Source organism: Haliotis asinina, chromosome 11, assembly GCF_037392515.1.
Source record: "Haliotis asinina isolate JCU_RB_2024 chromosome 11, JCU_Hal_asi_v2, whole genome shotgun sequence".
Taxonomy (NCBI): domain Eukaryota; kingdom Metazoa; phylum Mollusca; class Gastropoda; order Lepetellida; family Haliotidae; genus Haliotis; species Haliotis asinina.
Window position 1 is genome coordinate 37,660,074 of NC_090290.1, and position 13,045 is coordinate 37,673,118.

The 13,045-nt window shown below is 40.4% G+C and overlaps 1 protein-coding gene across 1 annotated transcript; it reads left to right on the forward strand.

The window, feature by feature from the left end:
- Positions 1-1,888: 1,888 nt before the first annotated feature.
- Positions 1,889-7,705, forward strand: LOC137256360 (partner of bursicon-like). The gene is made up of 3 exons (XM_067794149.1): positions 1,889-1,924; positions 6,552-6,819; positions 7,553-7,705. The coding sequence occupies exons 2-3, from the start codon at positions 6,553-6,555 to the stop codon at positions 7,703-7,705; spliced, it is 420 nt and encodes a 139-aa protein (XP_067650250.1). The 5' UTR covers positions 1,889-1,924; position 6,552.
- Positions 7,706-13,045: the final 5,340 nt, after the last annotated feature.

Below are 13,045 nucleotides of genomic sequence, written 5' to 3' on the forward strand. Positions count from 1 at the left end.
AAAAACAATAGAGAAATGCTAATACATCATTGCTGCAACAATATTTATACATTTTCAGTTCCAGATTTCAGTTCCTTTTGTGTTACTGAAAGAAAAAGAGTAATTTGAAAGAGTGGAGCCTGGCAATTCTTTAGTATATTTAAATTGTTCAAGATTTTTTTATGCCTTTTAAGTGATTTACGGCGAAATATGTTACGAAATTCGTCTGCTATTGGTGGTGAATTACAAAGGTTGCCGGTTCTATTATCTATCGGTGTATTGGTCCGCCAACTTTTTTCAGTTCTTTAGTTCTTAATGTAAGTAAAGCATAAGAGATATATTTTTGTAGATAAAGGTAATTTTTAAATTTAGGTAATTTCTTGTAACATTTAAAGTAAATGCCTTTTGATTTGCTATTAACTGTTCCATAATTTGAAAAAATCGATCACTGAGAGTCGTGTCAATCATACTAACGAACCACTGTCTGTCATATAGGCTTGGCGTCAATAATGCATATACACATATGTTCACTATTGATTCCATGTGGCTCTTCAAGTGACAAGTGACAAGTTTATTCGGTGATAAGGCCTCATGGCCAAGAGCACATAAAAGTACATTTCAGGCTATTCGAAGATGACTGATAGATACCTCTGCTGTGATAAAAGTTAACAGGTCACTCGATAGTTTATCCGTTCCTGATATCCTTTTTCAGAAGCCGTTTATCATTCTTTTAGCTATCGGAATTATTAATGGTTCTGGATATCTCGAAACAGGTAATCTCATTAGCGTCTTGTTCGTCACCGTCGCGGCACAAACTGAATAAGTCGACGGTGTTTCTCTTGCGGAATTCTTCTCCACTTTTCATGAAATGCGATGGCCAGTTGAAGACGTGTCTGCGGCGTGTTTTGACGTTGACGTACTTGTCGATCGAATTCATCCCATGGATGATGTTCTACCGGGTTTGGCACTGGTGAACGGGAAGGCCATAGCAAGACAATGACGTAAACGGTTAGAATTGGCAAGGCAGCGGACCTCGACGCGAGCTGTGTGTGAAGTAGCATTGTCATGCTGGAACAATTCCCTCTGTCGGTCCATAATTGCAAGCATGTGACGTGCAAGGAGCTCGTTGATATAGAGATATGCCGTCAAATTCCCTTGAACCACCACTAACTCAGATCTGTGTATGCTGGATAACTCACCTCACACCATGCCAGTTCCTTCGTGAAATCTGTCGAGAAGTGTCGAATGTAATTCGGGCAAGGCGTTCATTTCTGCGACGCTCTCCTCCACCTCGCCGGTGAAGAATAATTCATGATTCATCACTGAACAAGATTCGCCACCAGTCTACGACACCACGGCAAATGAGTGAGCCGATGGAAGTTTCTCGAATCAGGGGCGACAGCTGGCCTTCTTGGTTGATTCCCAACTTCAAGCGTTGTGCGGTCTCCATGGTAGTGGCAAGACGATGACACAAGTGAGCATCGGTTTGGCGAATAGTTCTTCAAACATATCTAAAACAAAGAAAAAGTTAAAGTTGTCGCGTTTTGGCTCTGAAGTTATTTACAATCACACAGAGATGACGTTTTGCAAAGAAATGGTACATTTATATTGTTTTTGCCGCAGCTGCAGAGCCCAATATTTTTCAAAATCACCAATGCGTTACTTTTTTTGAAGAGTGTACCACCCAAGTGCCGCCCACCCGATCATCAGCTTGTGGTCTGTTAGTGGTCGTGGCCGTAGTTAATTATGGAACGGACATGCGGAAAATATGTTTGGTTAGCCAATCAGATGCCAGGAAATTACTTGGATTGTATTTACCGTTACGTAACAAAGATCACATATTATAACGGTAGATGGGCTTTGAGTGATGATTATTTCCACGATCCACTGACTCAAGCGAGGACGAATATTTACTGCTGCATAGAAGGTTTTTTTCACCTGCAACGTAAGGCCTCGATGTGTAACTTTTTTTATTGTATTGTGGTATGTTGTTCTTCTGTGTTGTTGTCATTGTTGTCGATATTTTTGACGGTTTGGTTTGCATTTACCTTTTTAAACTTATTTTTTAACTTTATTTATTTATTTATTTATTTATTCAGAGGGGGGTCGTTCTGTCGTTCTGTTAACATGGGTAGGTAGAATACTGTTTGTGCACATTGTATCCGAACATCGTATATTTGTTTCTTGAATTTGCCTTTGCTTTTGTTTGTGACACCAACTAGGCAACGCCCGTTATCATCACTGTTTGAGAGTGATTCGTAAATACGGGCACATCATATAGACGGAATCGTACATAGGTCCTGCTTCTAAAAGAGATGCTTGCCATGCCTATGGACAAGTTTTGTTGCTTTAAGTATAATGGCTAAATATATTTTTCTCGTTTGAAGAGTACAGAGACAATACTACAACTATGCATGTCATCTTTTCAATTTACACAAAATATTTGCCGTTTCTTATATAACATATCTGTGTTGCTTGATATCTATTTCTTGTCTTTATAAAACTAAACAACGGGAAATGATATTACAATATGGACATGTAATTACGAAAACAGTCTTGCTTGAAACATATTTTAATCTGTAACACTTAGTCATTCGTCGTCTCTATGTTCTGGCGAAACATCTGGTATTTGTTAAGGGACTCTAGTACTGTAGAACCCTATTAATTTGTACGGCATCCTTTGGGTGAAATCGTACGGATTAGCGGATTGCCGGCTTAACGTATCGTAAATGCGAGCAAATTACTCTTGTACACGTCGGCCAAGTGGTTCCAACTATAAGAACCATCTTAAGGTGAGATTTAGGGCTCCTGGCCAACAAGTCTGCTATCAAAGTCCGATATTGATTATACATTGACATGTCTCTAACTGTTCACTGGCGTTAGTCATTTGACAACCTATTCAAGTGATTCTTCTTTTCTTTTCTTGTTTCCATCATTGGCGTCATTTTTCCATTATCTATATTGCGCCATTGCATCGTTATGTTCTATGCATCACCTGTGTGTCTTTTTCTTTTTTGTATCTGTATTGTATCATGTTTTCCTTGGCGTATTCTTCTTTTCATCATGTTTGCATCACCTTATTATGTCATTTTCTTCTTTGTATTTTCTTTGCATCATCTTTGTGTCGTTTCCTTTATAAACTACCGACAGAAAATAAGGGAACCAAGAAATTGAATGTAGATGACTTTGACTGTGACAGGGTCCGTTATCGTGGCGTATCTCCCAAACGCAATGACAATGGAATTTCGCATAATGCATGCCCAGCACGTGCTACACGTGCATACAGAAGTTAACTCCTGTAAATGTACTGGAGAAGTCGCAATCGCTAATGCAATAGAGATTGACACTTACTGACAGAAATGCCTCCGAGGCAGTATCTCGGGGGGGGGGGGGGGGGGGGGGGGGGGGGACATCATTTTGTGAAGTTGCCCGGCAGATGGGTAAATCAAAAAGTGTAATTTCACGCCTGTGGGATAAGTACCGTCAAACGGGTGGGGTTGCAACGAGACCTGGGCGTGGTAGACCAAAATCAACGACACCACGACAGGATCGTCTCATTACGTTAATTGCTCTACGCGATAGGTTTAAATCGGCCCCCTGCCATCAATAGAGAATTCCGCACACTCACTGGAAGACGCATTTCAACCTCAACCGTTTAAAACCGACTCTATCAAGCTCGTCTGAAAGCAAGACGGCCTTTTAAGGGTGTCACCCTTTCAGCTCACCATAAGCGCCAAAGATTGGCATGGGCTAGGCAGCATCAGGGACGGGCTATGCGCCACTGGCGTTACACCATGTTCTCTGATGAGTCAGGGTTTTGCCTACGATTCACAGATGGCAGAAAACGTTGTTGGCGTCGGAGCAGGGAGCGATATGCCAGAGCAGCAATTCTTGACCATGATCGATATGGAGGTGGTAGTGTCATGGTGTGGGGTGGGTTTACACATGACAGACGATCAGATCTGGTCATCATAAACGGAGCCATGACTGGTCAGCGATACGTTGACCAAATATTGTGTCCTGTTGTGGCTCCATTGGCTAGAGTTATCGGCCGAAATTTTGTATTCCAAGATGATAATTCCTCTAAGTCCCCAGACCTGTCCCCAATTGAACATCTCTGGGACGTTCTTGGTCGAAGGGTGTACGCCAGGGACCCAGGACCCGCCAACCTGGCCCAGCCTGGTGCAGCTCTCCAAGAGGAATGGCGGGCAATTCCACGGGCAACCATCCGGAAATTGATTAACAGCATGCCATCAAGGTGCCGTGAATGTGTGGACACACCAGATATTGAACTTGACGCCTAAAATTGATTTAGTGGATATTTAAAGCAGTTTCAAATTCGCTATTATTTCATTAGTTCCCTTATTTCTTGTCGGTAGTGTATACAAGTGTTGTGTCATGTTTTCAATTGCGTTATCTTCTTTTCATCATATTTGCATCTTATTTGCGTCATTTTCTTCATTGCGTCTTTTTTGCCTCTTGTTATTTGCGTCATGTACTCTCTGCATCATCTTTGCATCACCTTATTTGCGTCATGTTCTTCTTTGCATCTTTCTTGCATCATCTTTGCGTCATCTTAGTTGGCCATTTTCTTCTTTGCATTATTTTATTTTCTTTCCAACATCTTCTTCGTGGCTCCAAGAGTAATTAACACATTTAATCAAAAGGAATGACTATCTCAGACCTGTTCAACAATCAGTCTGACACGTGAACTACACAGATCTCGCGCTTATTAAGCTACACCAGAAGAATATATGTTTTATTTCTGCCCTCCAGTGTAATTTAAGGCCATCATATTCATCAACTCTGCAAATCTGCTACCTTGCACGACACGTGCGAAATTAAATGTCATCACGTCCAGTTGTGTATAATTGGTAATAGGTATTCACAATAACGTGTGCCTTGTAACGTGTCTGGTTAAAGTTATATTAACATCCTTAGATGTCCAGGTACATATTCGATAAAAGCTATATCTCTCCAGAAACCCGACGTGTCAAAACAATGACCATTTGGCCATTCACTGGCGAGAGATGGAAAGGGTTAAACAGAGATTATATGCTTTTAAATTATATTTCCCAAGCTGTGGATCACTTAATTCTATCTTTGTATAAACCCGCCACCCAATGGTCTGTCAAGCCGAAGAAACATATGTCCAGTAGTTTGTCATGTATCCGAAAGGTTGTCTTTTTTCCAAATATTGATCAGAATACTGGGAGACCAAAATCACCTATGAGAAGCAAAGATAAGTTCTTCTCAACTGGCAGCTACTCCAAGAAAGGTTATACGTGGAAAGCTGGCATATCATTGAGGACTGCTCCAGAAGTTTATCATCATCATTTTACTATTGAACAGAAACAAAATCAGGAAAAAATGACGTTAAGGACCACAAGTGTTCAGTTCGACCACGGTTGACAGGTCTTAGAGAGGATACAGGCCCTCTCAGAATCACAAGACCTTGACATGTCAAGTGACTTGTTAAAACAGAGAGTCTTCACAAGAAAAAAAATGGTGATTTACAAAAATTTACAAAATGTAAGTGCCATATTTACAAGCATTTACAACGATTGTAAAGGTGAGGTTTACAGGGTTTGTACATTTTTGTAAATTTAGGAAGGATTTTACCACTACTTCTTTCAATTTTGCCATTTCTCAAGAATCCCCATGACTCTGTAGACTTACTATTTTATTATTTCTTTTGTTCTGTTAGGGTTCTTAGTGTTGATATGCATGATGGATCTTGCATGTGACATATTTATTCATGAAAACTCCTCCCCGATCCAGGCTGTCTTATTACACGTACGTTATTATACTCAGAACACAGCAGTAGGACTAGCTCAGTGTCAAGGTCGACGCCACTGGTTTGACGTCATGGAGAATGTTCCTGAAGTCCATTTCTCTTGTTCACGACTGACAGCCCAGCTCGTGTTTTTGCGCTACAGAAACACATCATATACTCAAATGAATGTAATGGAGTATGAGAGTGCCTGACTGTAAATCTATCTTTGTGACGATTTGAAAAAAGTGAATAGACAACTGTGCATCATTGACATCCTCGACAGAGTTGTTCTACCACACTTCAATAGCCGCCCTCTAAAGTTCAGTCTTTATTAAAGACAATGTAAGGTCACTTTATTTTACGTCATGAGGACATTACCTAGGAGTCCAGATTTCAATCCCAAACAACATGTTAGGACGTTGTCAGTCGCAGTCTACCCTAGTGAAAAGCTTTCAAAACAAAATTGTGAACGTCCCATACTGTCAATGAAGAGAATCGTCGATATTAACTGTGTATTCGATTATTGGTACGTAAAGTTATACGACCACATTTATCAGTACTATGGAAGGAGTCCGTATTTTGCCATTCTTGCAACTCTGAATAATCTACAGTTTTTCGTTCTTTTTGCGTTTAGATTTGCCAATTAATTACTCCTTGAGGATAAAAATTTCCAGAACGTTCATTAAATTGATATGGCAATATTATAGTCACACTATGACAAAATTGGATGTTGCAATACTTATTGTCATGTGAATAGTTACCACATGATTATGCATGCTCTTGTCTTGTGTTGCAGAATGGCGATCGGGCCACGCGATGTGGCGGTCCTGCACGTCCTCTTTGCTGCCATCTTCACCATTGTTGTGGCTACCGTTCGAGCACCATACTGGCAGGACAACTGCCAAACACTGTCCACGGAAGTTGATATTGTAAAGAACATTGTAGCCGAGGTTAACGGTCAGAGATTACAGGTCAGCTGCGTTGCCAGGTTAACGGTGAACAAATGTGAGGGTGTCTGTGAATCAGTCTTGTCCCCAAGTGTACATCACTACCCCTTCAAGAAGGTAAGCATAGTTTAACTGTGTTCACTCATAGCATGGGCTTTTTAATGAACCCTCCATAGGTTAACCCAATAGCATATAGGATGCTGTAAGTAAGCTTGCAAAGATGGGTTCTCTGGGTGTGCCGTTTGCCGATAGTGCTGGTAAATTTAGAAACATGATTGGGCAAAGTGGGAATCGAGCCTACAACGATATATTTCTAGGCCGAAGGGTCTCGCTGCAAATTGCAACTCCTTGGACGGCGCTGCTACCAGATCCCCAACAGTCACACAGTCAATAAAACACAGTCACTCTTGTTAGGTTAGTAGAAAGGATGCTGGGACGTCATGCCAAGAGGTTGCTTACTTTTTAATACCAGACTCGGTAATATTGCAACTATATGATCTCAACCAGTATAATGATCGTGAGTGAGTAAGTGAGTGAGTGAGTGAGTGAGTGAGTGAGATTTACGCCGCTTTTAGCAATATTCCAGTAACATCAAGGCGGGGGACGCCAGAAGTGGGCTGCACACATTGTGCCCACATGGGGAACCGAACCTGAGACTTCGGCGTGATAAGCGAACGCGAACGAATATTACAGAGCTAAATTGAAATCATGAGCATTGCTCTACACAGTTAGGATACCATGACAACCTGACCACTCCACTCTTTGTAACATTGCTAAACTTTTGCTTAACTCGGTGCAAAACCCAGTTCCCTCACTCACTTTACTGACGTATACTGACTTGCTTCTCCAGGACTGCCGTTGTTGCCGTGAAGGGGAACAAGCTCAGAGGCGCATCGTGATGCAGGAGTGTTACGGTGAGGACGGCAATCTCATGCCACATCTCCATCCGACAACGACAATCAAGGATCTGCGCAACTGTGACTGTTTCCGGTGTGAAAACTGATACAAACGGGCTTGTGTTGGTGTGTACTGCATCCGGTTTCAGTCTGAAGAATTAGAATTCCGATTCATTATAATCAACCGACTCTACAAACTGTCTCATAGGAACCGATTGCCCGATTTGTGTCCGGGACTGCTGACGGACGCTGCTGTTCCTATTTCCGCGATATCTGATGGACTCGACGACCATCACATATGAGAAAGGCTTTTCCCCTACATGGTTGTGACCCGGATGTCTTCATGTCAACTAGAACCGGTTTTCTACTTGTATGGATTGACCGCTTAAACTAGACCAGAATTCATCATAGGCTGCATTTAAAAAAATGTTTCTCGGGCAAATTTTTTTTCAAATGTGACGAGGACGGAAGGACTTTTTTTGTAAAATTTTGGACAGAAAAAAGGGGGGAACACATTTTGCTTTTTTTCTGTCATAAATACAGCATGGAAAGTTTAGCACGTGTTAGTAAGTTGTAGATTCAGTCACACCCATTCTTACAGACATTCATTCATATAGTGGACAAAGGAATGATTGGGACGCGGCAAAGTCATTTTTTGTTCTTTAAATGGCAATAAAAATTGCTACGCGCGCAAAAACATGTGACGCGCCAATGCCCGAGAAGCATTTCTCTTTTGCTGTTTAGCCTAAGCCTCTGGATGTGTCTACTCCGAGTCCGATAATAGTTATACTCACGTCTGAAAATATACATACAGGCGTTTGATTCTATTTACAAACACGTCTTTAAATAGATATTGAGACGTTTTGTGCTAATTATAATCACGCTTGACAATTGTTATATGCGCGGGTTATGGTAGTTTCAAATGTACACCCAGTTAAGTTATAGTATATTTTACCACGCCATGAATACTCGAATTTTTTAGTCTTAAACAGACAATTCAAAGCATTTCAACATACAGTCTGAGATAATGGGTAGAGAAGTATGTTTTCTAAAATGTCCTCTTTAGAAGTGCAATAAGCCAGTGCTAGGTGTTATTAGTTGACCTCTGATGCAATACCTCTCGACAGTTCAGTCTTAATAAATGAATTAGAACAATGACATTGTGTTTTCAGAGAAAAGCGAACGGCACTGATACACAGAAAGACAAAAATAACGGTACTTTTTCAAAATTATTTGAATATAAATTTTGTTCTTGTTCTTGTTCTTGTTCTTGAAACAACAAGATGACTTTAGAGTCTGTGGAGAACTAGTCAGAGAAACAGTGTGTTAATGGTTTGTGTACATTTCAGGGTTCGAAATTAACGCTTTGGGGTAGCAAATTTGAAATTCAACATACTGTTTTACTTCATAATTGGTATGTTTTAGTGAAACCGATTACGTTCACCAGTTACCCGTCATTTTCAAAGGAAAGACCTCCACTTGTGCACTTTCACTCGTTAAACGTACCGATATTGGTATTTTTTTTTTAACAAAAAAAATGCTCATCGTAACTTTTCTTGGTCACTTGCGCCGTGGCGACGGAGAACCAGTCAGCTCAGTGCGCATGTGCAGAGGTATAACATTACTGCTTCCTGTGTTTGATAATGAACATTCATGATTTCCTGAAGCGGAGATAAAACGTTGTCTTCTAATACAAGCAAATGTATTACTTTTGCATAACTTGATATATACCAGTAAGCAGAGGTAATTAACATGCTATGAACTGATTATATGATGTATTTTACGCATTTCGAAACATTGCTGCTGCCAGGTGAGGGGCTTTGCTGCCCTTTTTTAAACCAGGTAGGAAATACTTGCTACTGAATGAAAAAGTTAATTTCGAACGCTGGATTTGTTTTATGTTGGTGTTGGATGGATTTTAGTGTTGATTATTTACTCGACCGAATGAGATTATCAAGTCGTGTTAATTGTGAAAGAAAGAAACCACTGGCACCAAAAATACGTGCTTATGTGGTGAGATGTTTAGATCTTCATATGTTTCCTCACTGCGATTTTTGTCCGCAAATGACGGTCGCACACACTGTTCAATGTATTTGCTGAGATAGTCTGTTGTTGCCGTTGTTGCTGTTGTTGCTGTTGTTGGCGTGGCAGTTGTTAATGTTGTTGTTAAATATCATGTTCTATGGAAAGTTACTTAATTTTCACATTTAAGACGAACATTGGATATGCTGGTTAATGAAAATACGTGCAGAAAACTAAAGGTAAAGCCGATTATATAATGAACTTGAACTTAGGGCCACGAAAACATAGATATTCAGCTCCAAGAGAAACGCGAATCACGTCAAACTGTGATTGATGTTTACATATGAAAACATACAAAGACAATAACGAATAACCTGAACTCACAAGTGATCTTATTCATAACCAGAGGTGTTTTGTTCCTGTCATAAAGATGTAGTTAAATGTCGCCATTTTGGTCATGGAAACATGGGAAATGATATCCCAGTATCGACTGTGGCCTCCAAACGTCATTTTGGCATCACGAAAACTAACAACTGACATGCATGACTATTTCGTGCATTTTGTCTCATTTCATGTAAATTTGAACATTTCTAATAGTTGCGTTTCTTTTGGAATTGAGCAATAATACGTGTATTACACTGACAACAGAATGTAAGTCCACCAATAGCCCTGTGACTCACATTAATACTCCTAGGCCAAATGTAGAGATATCATGAAAATCAGGTAATATGATACACCCAGCCTTATCACCCATACTGCATATCTTGACCATGTTGAACACCAGTGTTGTCACCACACATTAGACAATGTCATCAATTCTCAAGCAGTTTGTGCATGAACATGTGAACACTGTTTCAACAGTGGACTGAACCCAGTTAGTTTTTAGTAACCTGATACCTTCTGTAGCTAGTTCCACATCAACAAGAATTTTTGGAGGGTGGGAGGTGTCATAGTAATTACTGAATAACGCGTTTACTGCTGTTGAGAGATCCTAAAAGATAGGGACTTTTCTAGCATTTGGCCTTGGACTGTTAAAGCAGACATCAAGTCGATTCCATAAGGCCTGGCCCCTTTCAGCAAGTATCGAAAAATGTAGGCTTATAGTCAATCAAACGTAAGCATAGAGTTGATCATCATAATTACAATAAACTTTCTCACTTATTTGTGAAACTCATCATCGCTGGCGAAGTGTCACTACTTTCACTGATTACAAGTACGGTTTTCGGACTATCCAAATCAATATCCATCAATAGTATATTATTCTTTTCGTGATAATGTTTGTTAATTCACAGGAATAGATGACTTTTTACAATAAAAGTCAAATATCCTCAGATATTCCAGACGGATTTGTAAATGTGCTTGTTGTTGGCACTACAGCGAAGCTCACGTTACCGAAGTTTCCTTTCATGGAGTCTATTTCACAGCGTTAGACTAGCATGCACTCCTTATGAAGAGGTCACTATCCGAATGTTCTAAATTGTTTGTTGTTCATTATATTTTGTGTGTTAAATAAACTGAATAGAATGGTATCAACAGAACCCCATTATTTCTGAATAAATCACTATATTCTTTAACAATGTCTTCTCGCCTGTTAATTTATCCATGGCTGGTGTGGAGCGGTGGGATAGCCGAGTAGTTAAAGCGTTTGCCCGTCAACCCCGTTCGACCGGGTTCGACTCCCAACATTGGTGCAATGTATGAAGTCCATGACTGGTGCTCCCCGCCGTGATATAGCTGGAATATTGCTAAAAGCGGCGTAAAACTAGACTGACTCACTCATGGTTGATAACAGCAACCAGATGGAGAGATGGGAGTCACGCCAGTCTCGTGGTCTTGGCTGATACCAAACACAAGTATACTTATAATAAACACCAACGTATTGTAAATAACAATCACCCATACACTTTAATATAAAGCGCCTGTGCTCCTTACATAACAACACATATCAGGGGCTTTGTTTCAGTACAATGGCTAAAGCGTCCGTCCATCTTCGGTAAAGAGACTGTACAATGTATGAATCCCATTTCTTGCCTCCCCTGTGTAAAACCATATTCAATGACAACAGATTATTATTATTTATTTTATGTTAGACGAAATAAGTGCAGCAGAGGGGGTTCGGATCCTGGCACAGTCAGGCTGGTAAGGTTCACAATGTTTGAATCCCATTTCTTGCCTCCCCTGTGTAAAGCCATATTCAATGACAACAGATTATTATTATTTATTTTATGTTAGACGATATAAGTGCAGCAGAGGGGGTTCGGATCCTGGCACAGTCAGGCTGGTAAGGTTCATAATCAACGCTGGGCCCTTGTTCCTTCTACATGCAGCCCACAACCCTGCGATTTCTCCCAGGAAGTGCACTGCCATAAGCCACTAGTCGGAACCCACCAAGAATTTACTGGAGAATATGTAGACTCCCCAATACTGCAGCCTTTTCCATTACCCAGAGTGTCAGAAGGACTGTGCTCCCGGAGGAGAACCCGGACACTCGTCTGATCTGCGTCAAGTGATCAGAAGGTACAAAACTACTGACCTTTGATTCCTTGACTTTAGATTCTGTTACATTTTCTAGAATTACCTACTTCCATTTCCCCTGCCAGCTTCCGGTTCAACGGAGTGTAATGGACAGAGAGATTCTGATCTACTTCATTTTCAAAATTATCTTAAAACAGCGACACATTTTCTAGAATTACTTTATCTACACCCTGATCTAAAGAGCACATGGTCTGTGTACAGTATGTCACAACGAACATGATAATTTAATCTTTCTTGTTCAGTGATACATAACACATTTACCTTACTTCGTATATAAATGTCGCTCTCTGACTGGTTGAGCGCTCTTCTATCATATTTAATGTACCTCGCTTACATGCGAGTATCATTTTCTATTTACCACAATGGGAATGCCGAGCTCATTTGGTACTCCATGGTTGCAATATCTCGTATAATATTAAACCACGTATGATATACGGAAATTATCGATGTTTTGCATGGAAGGGAGATAACTCTAAATCAGTTTTTCTTGTCTGCAAAATCTAGTAATGGCTACGAAGGCTTTTGTACCCGTGCCTCAAACAGTTCAAAATTAACATTGAGGTGTTCGCCAAGACAAATACGTTGTTCAGTGGCCCCTCGGGGCCCATGGGTTGATGAACCTCAATATTTGGGAGGTTTTTTTATACCCTGAGCCTATGACGAAACATCAGGGTACGTCAACCCATGTTCCACTCATGACCTGTGAACAACTTATAATGTCAACTGTTACCTGTTGATTCCCAAGCTGAAACAAACATAAAAACTAACCGAGAATCGGTAAGTATGCGTGAAAGACAACAAAGAAACGTGCTGTAAATAACAGCTGCATTCTAAAATTGAATAACAAATCAACAATACAAAGGTGTGTGTAGCAGAACAAATCCAAAGAC

What these genes read in the sequence shown, in the direction of transcription:
- LOC137256360 (XM_067794149.1), top strand. Translation starts at nt 6,553, where the DNA reads ATGGCGATCGGGCCACGCGATGTGGCGGTCCTGCACGTCCTCTTTGCT. An exon ending in ATCACTACCCCTTCAAGAAG is followed by an intron (nt 6,820 to 7,552) that starts GTAAGCATAGTT and finishes TTGCTTCTCCAG; the next exon opens with GACTGCCGTTGTTGCCGTGA.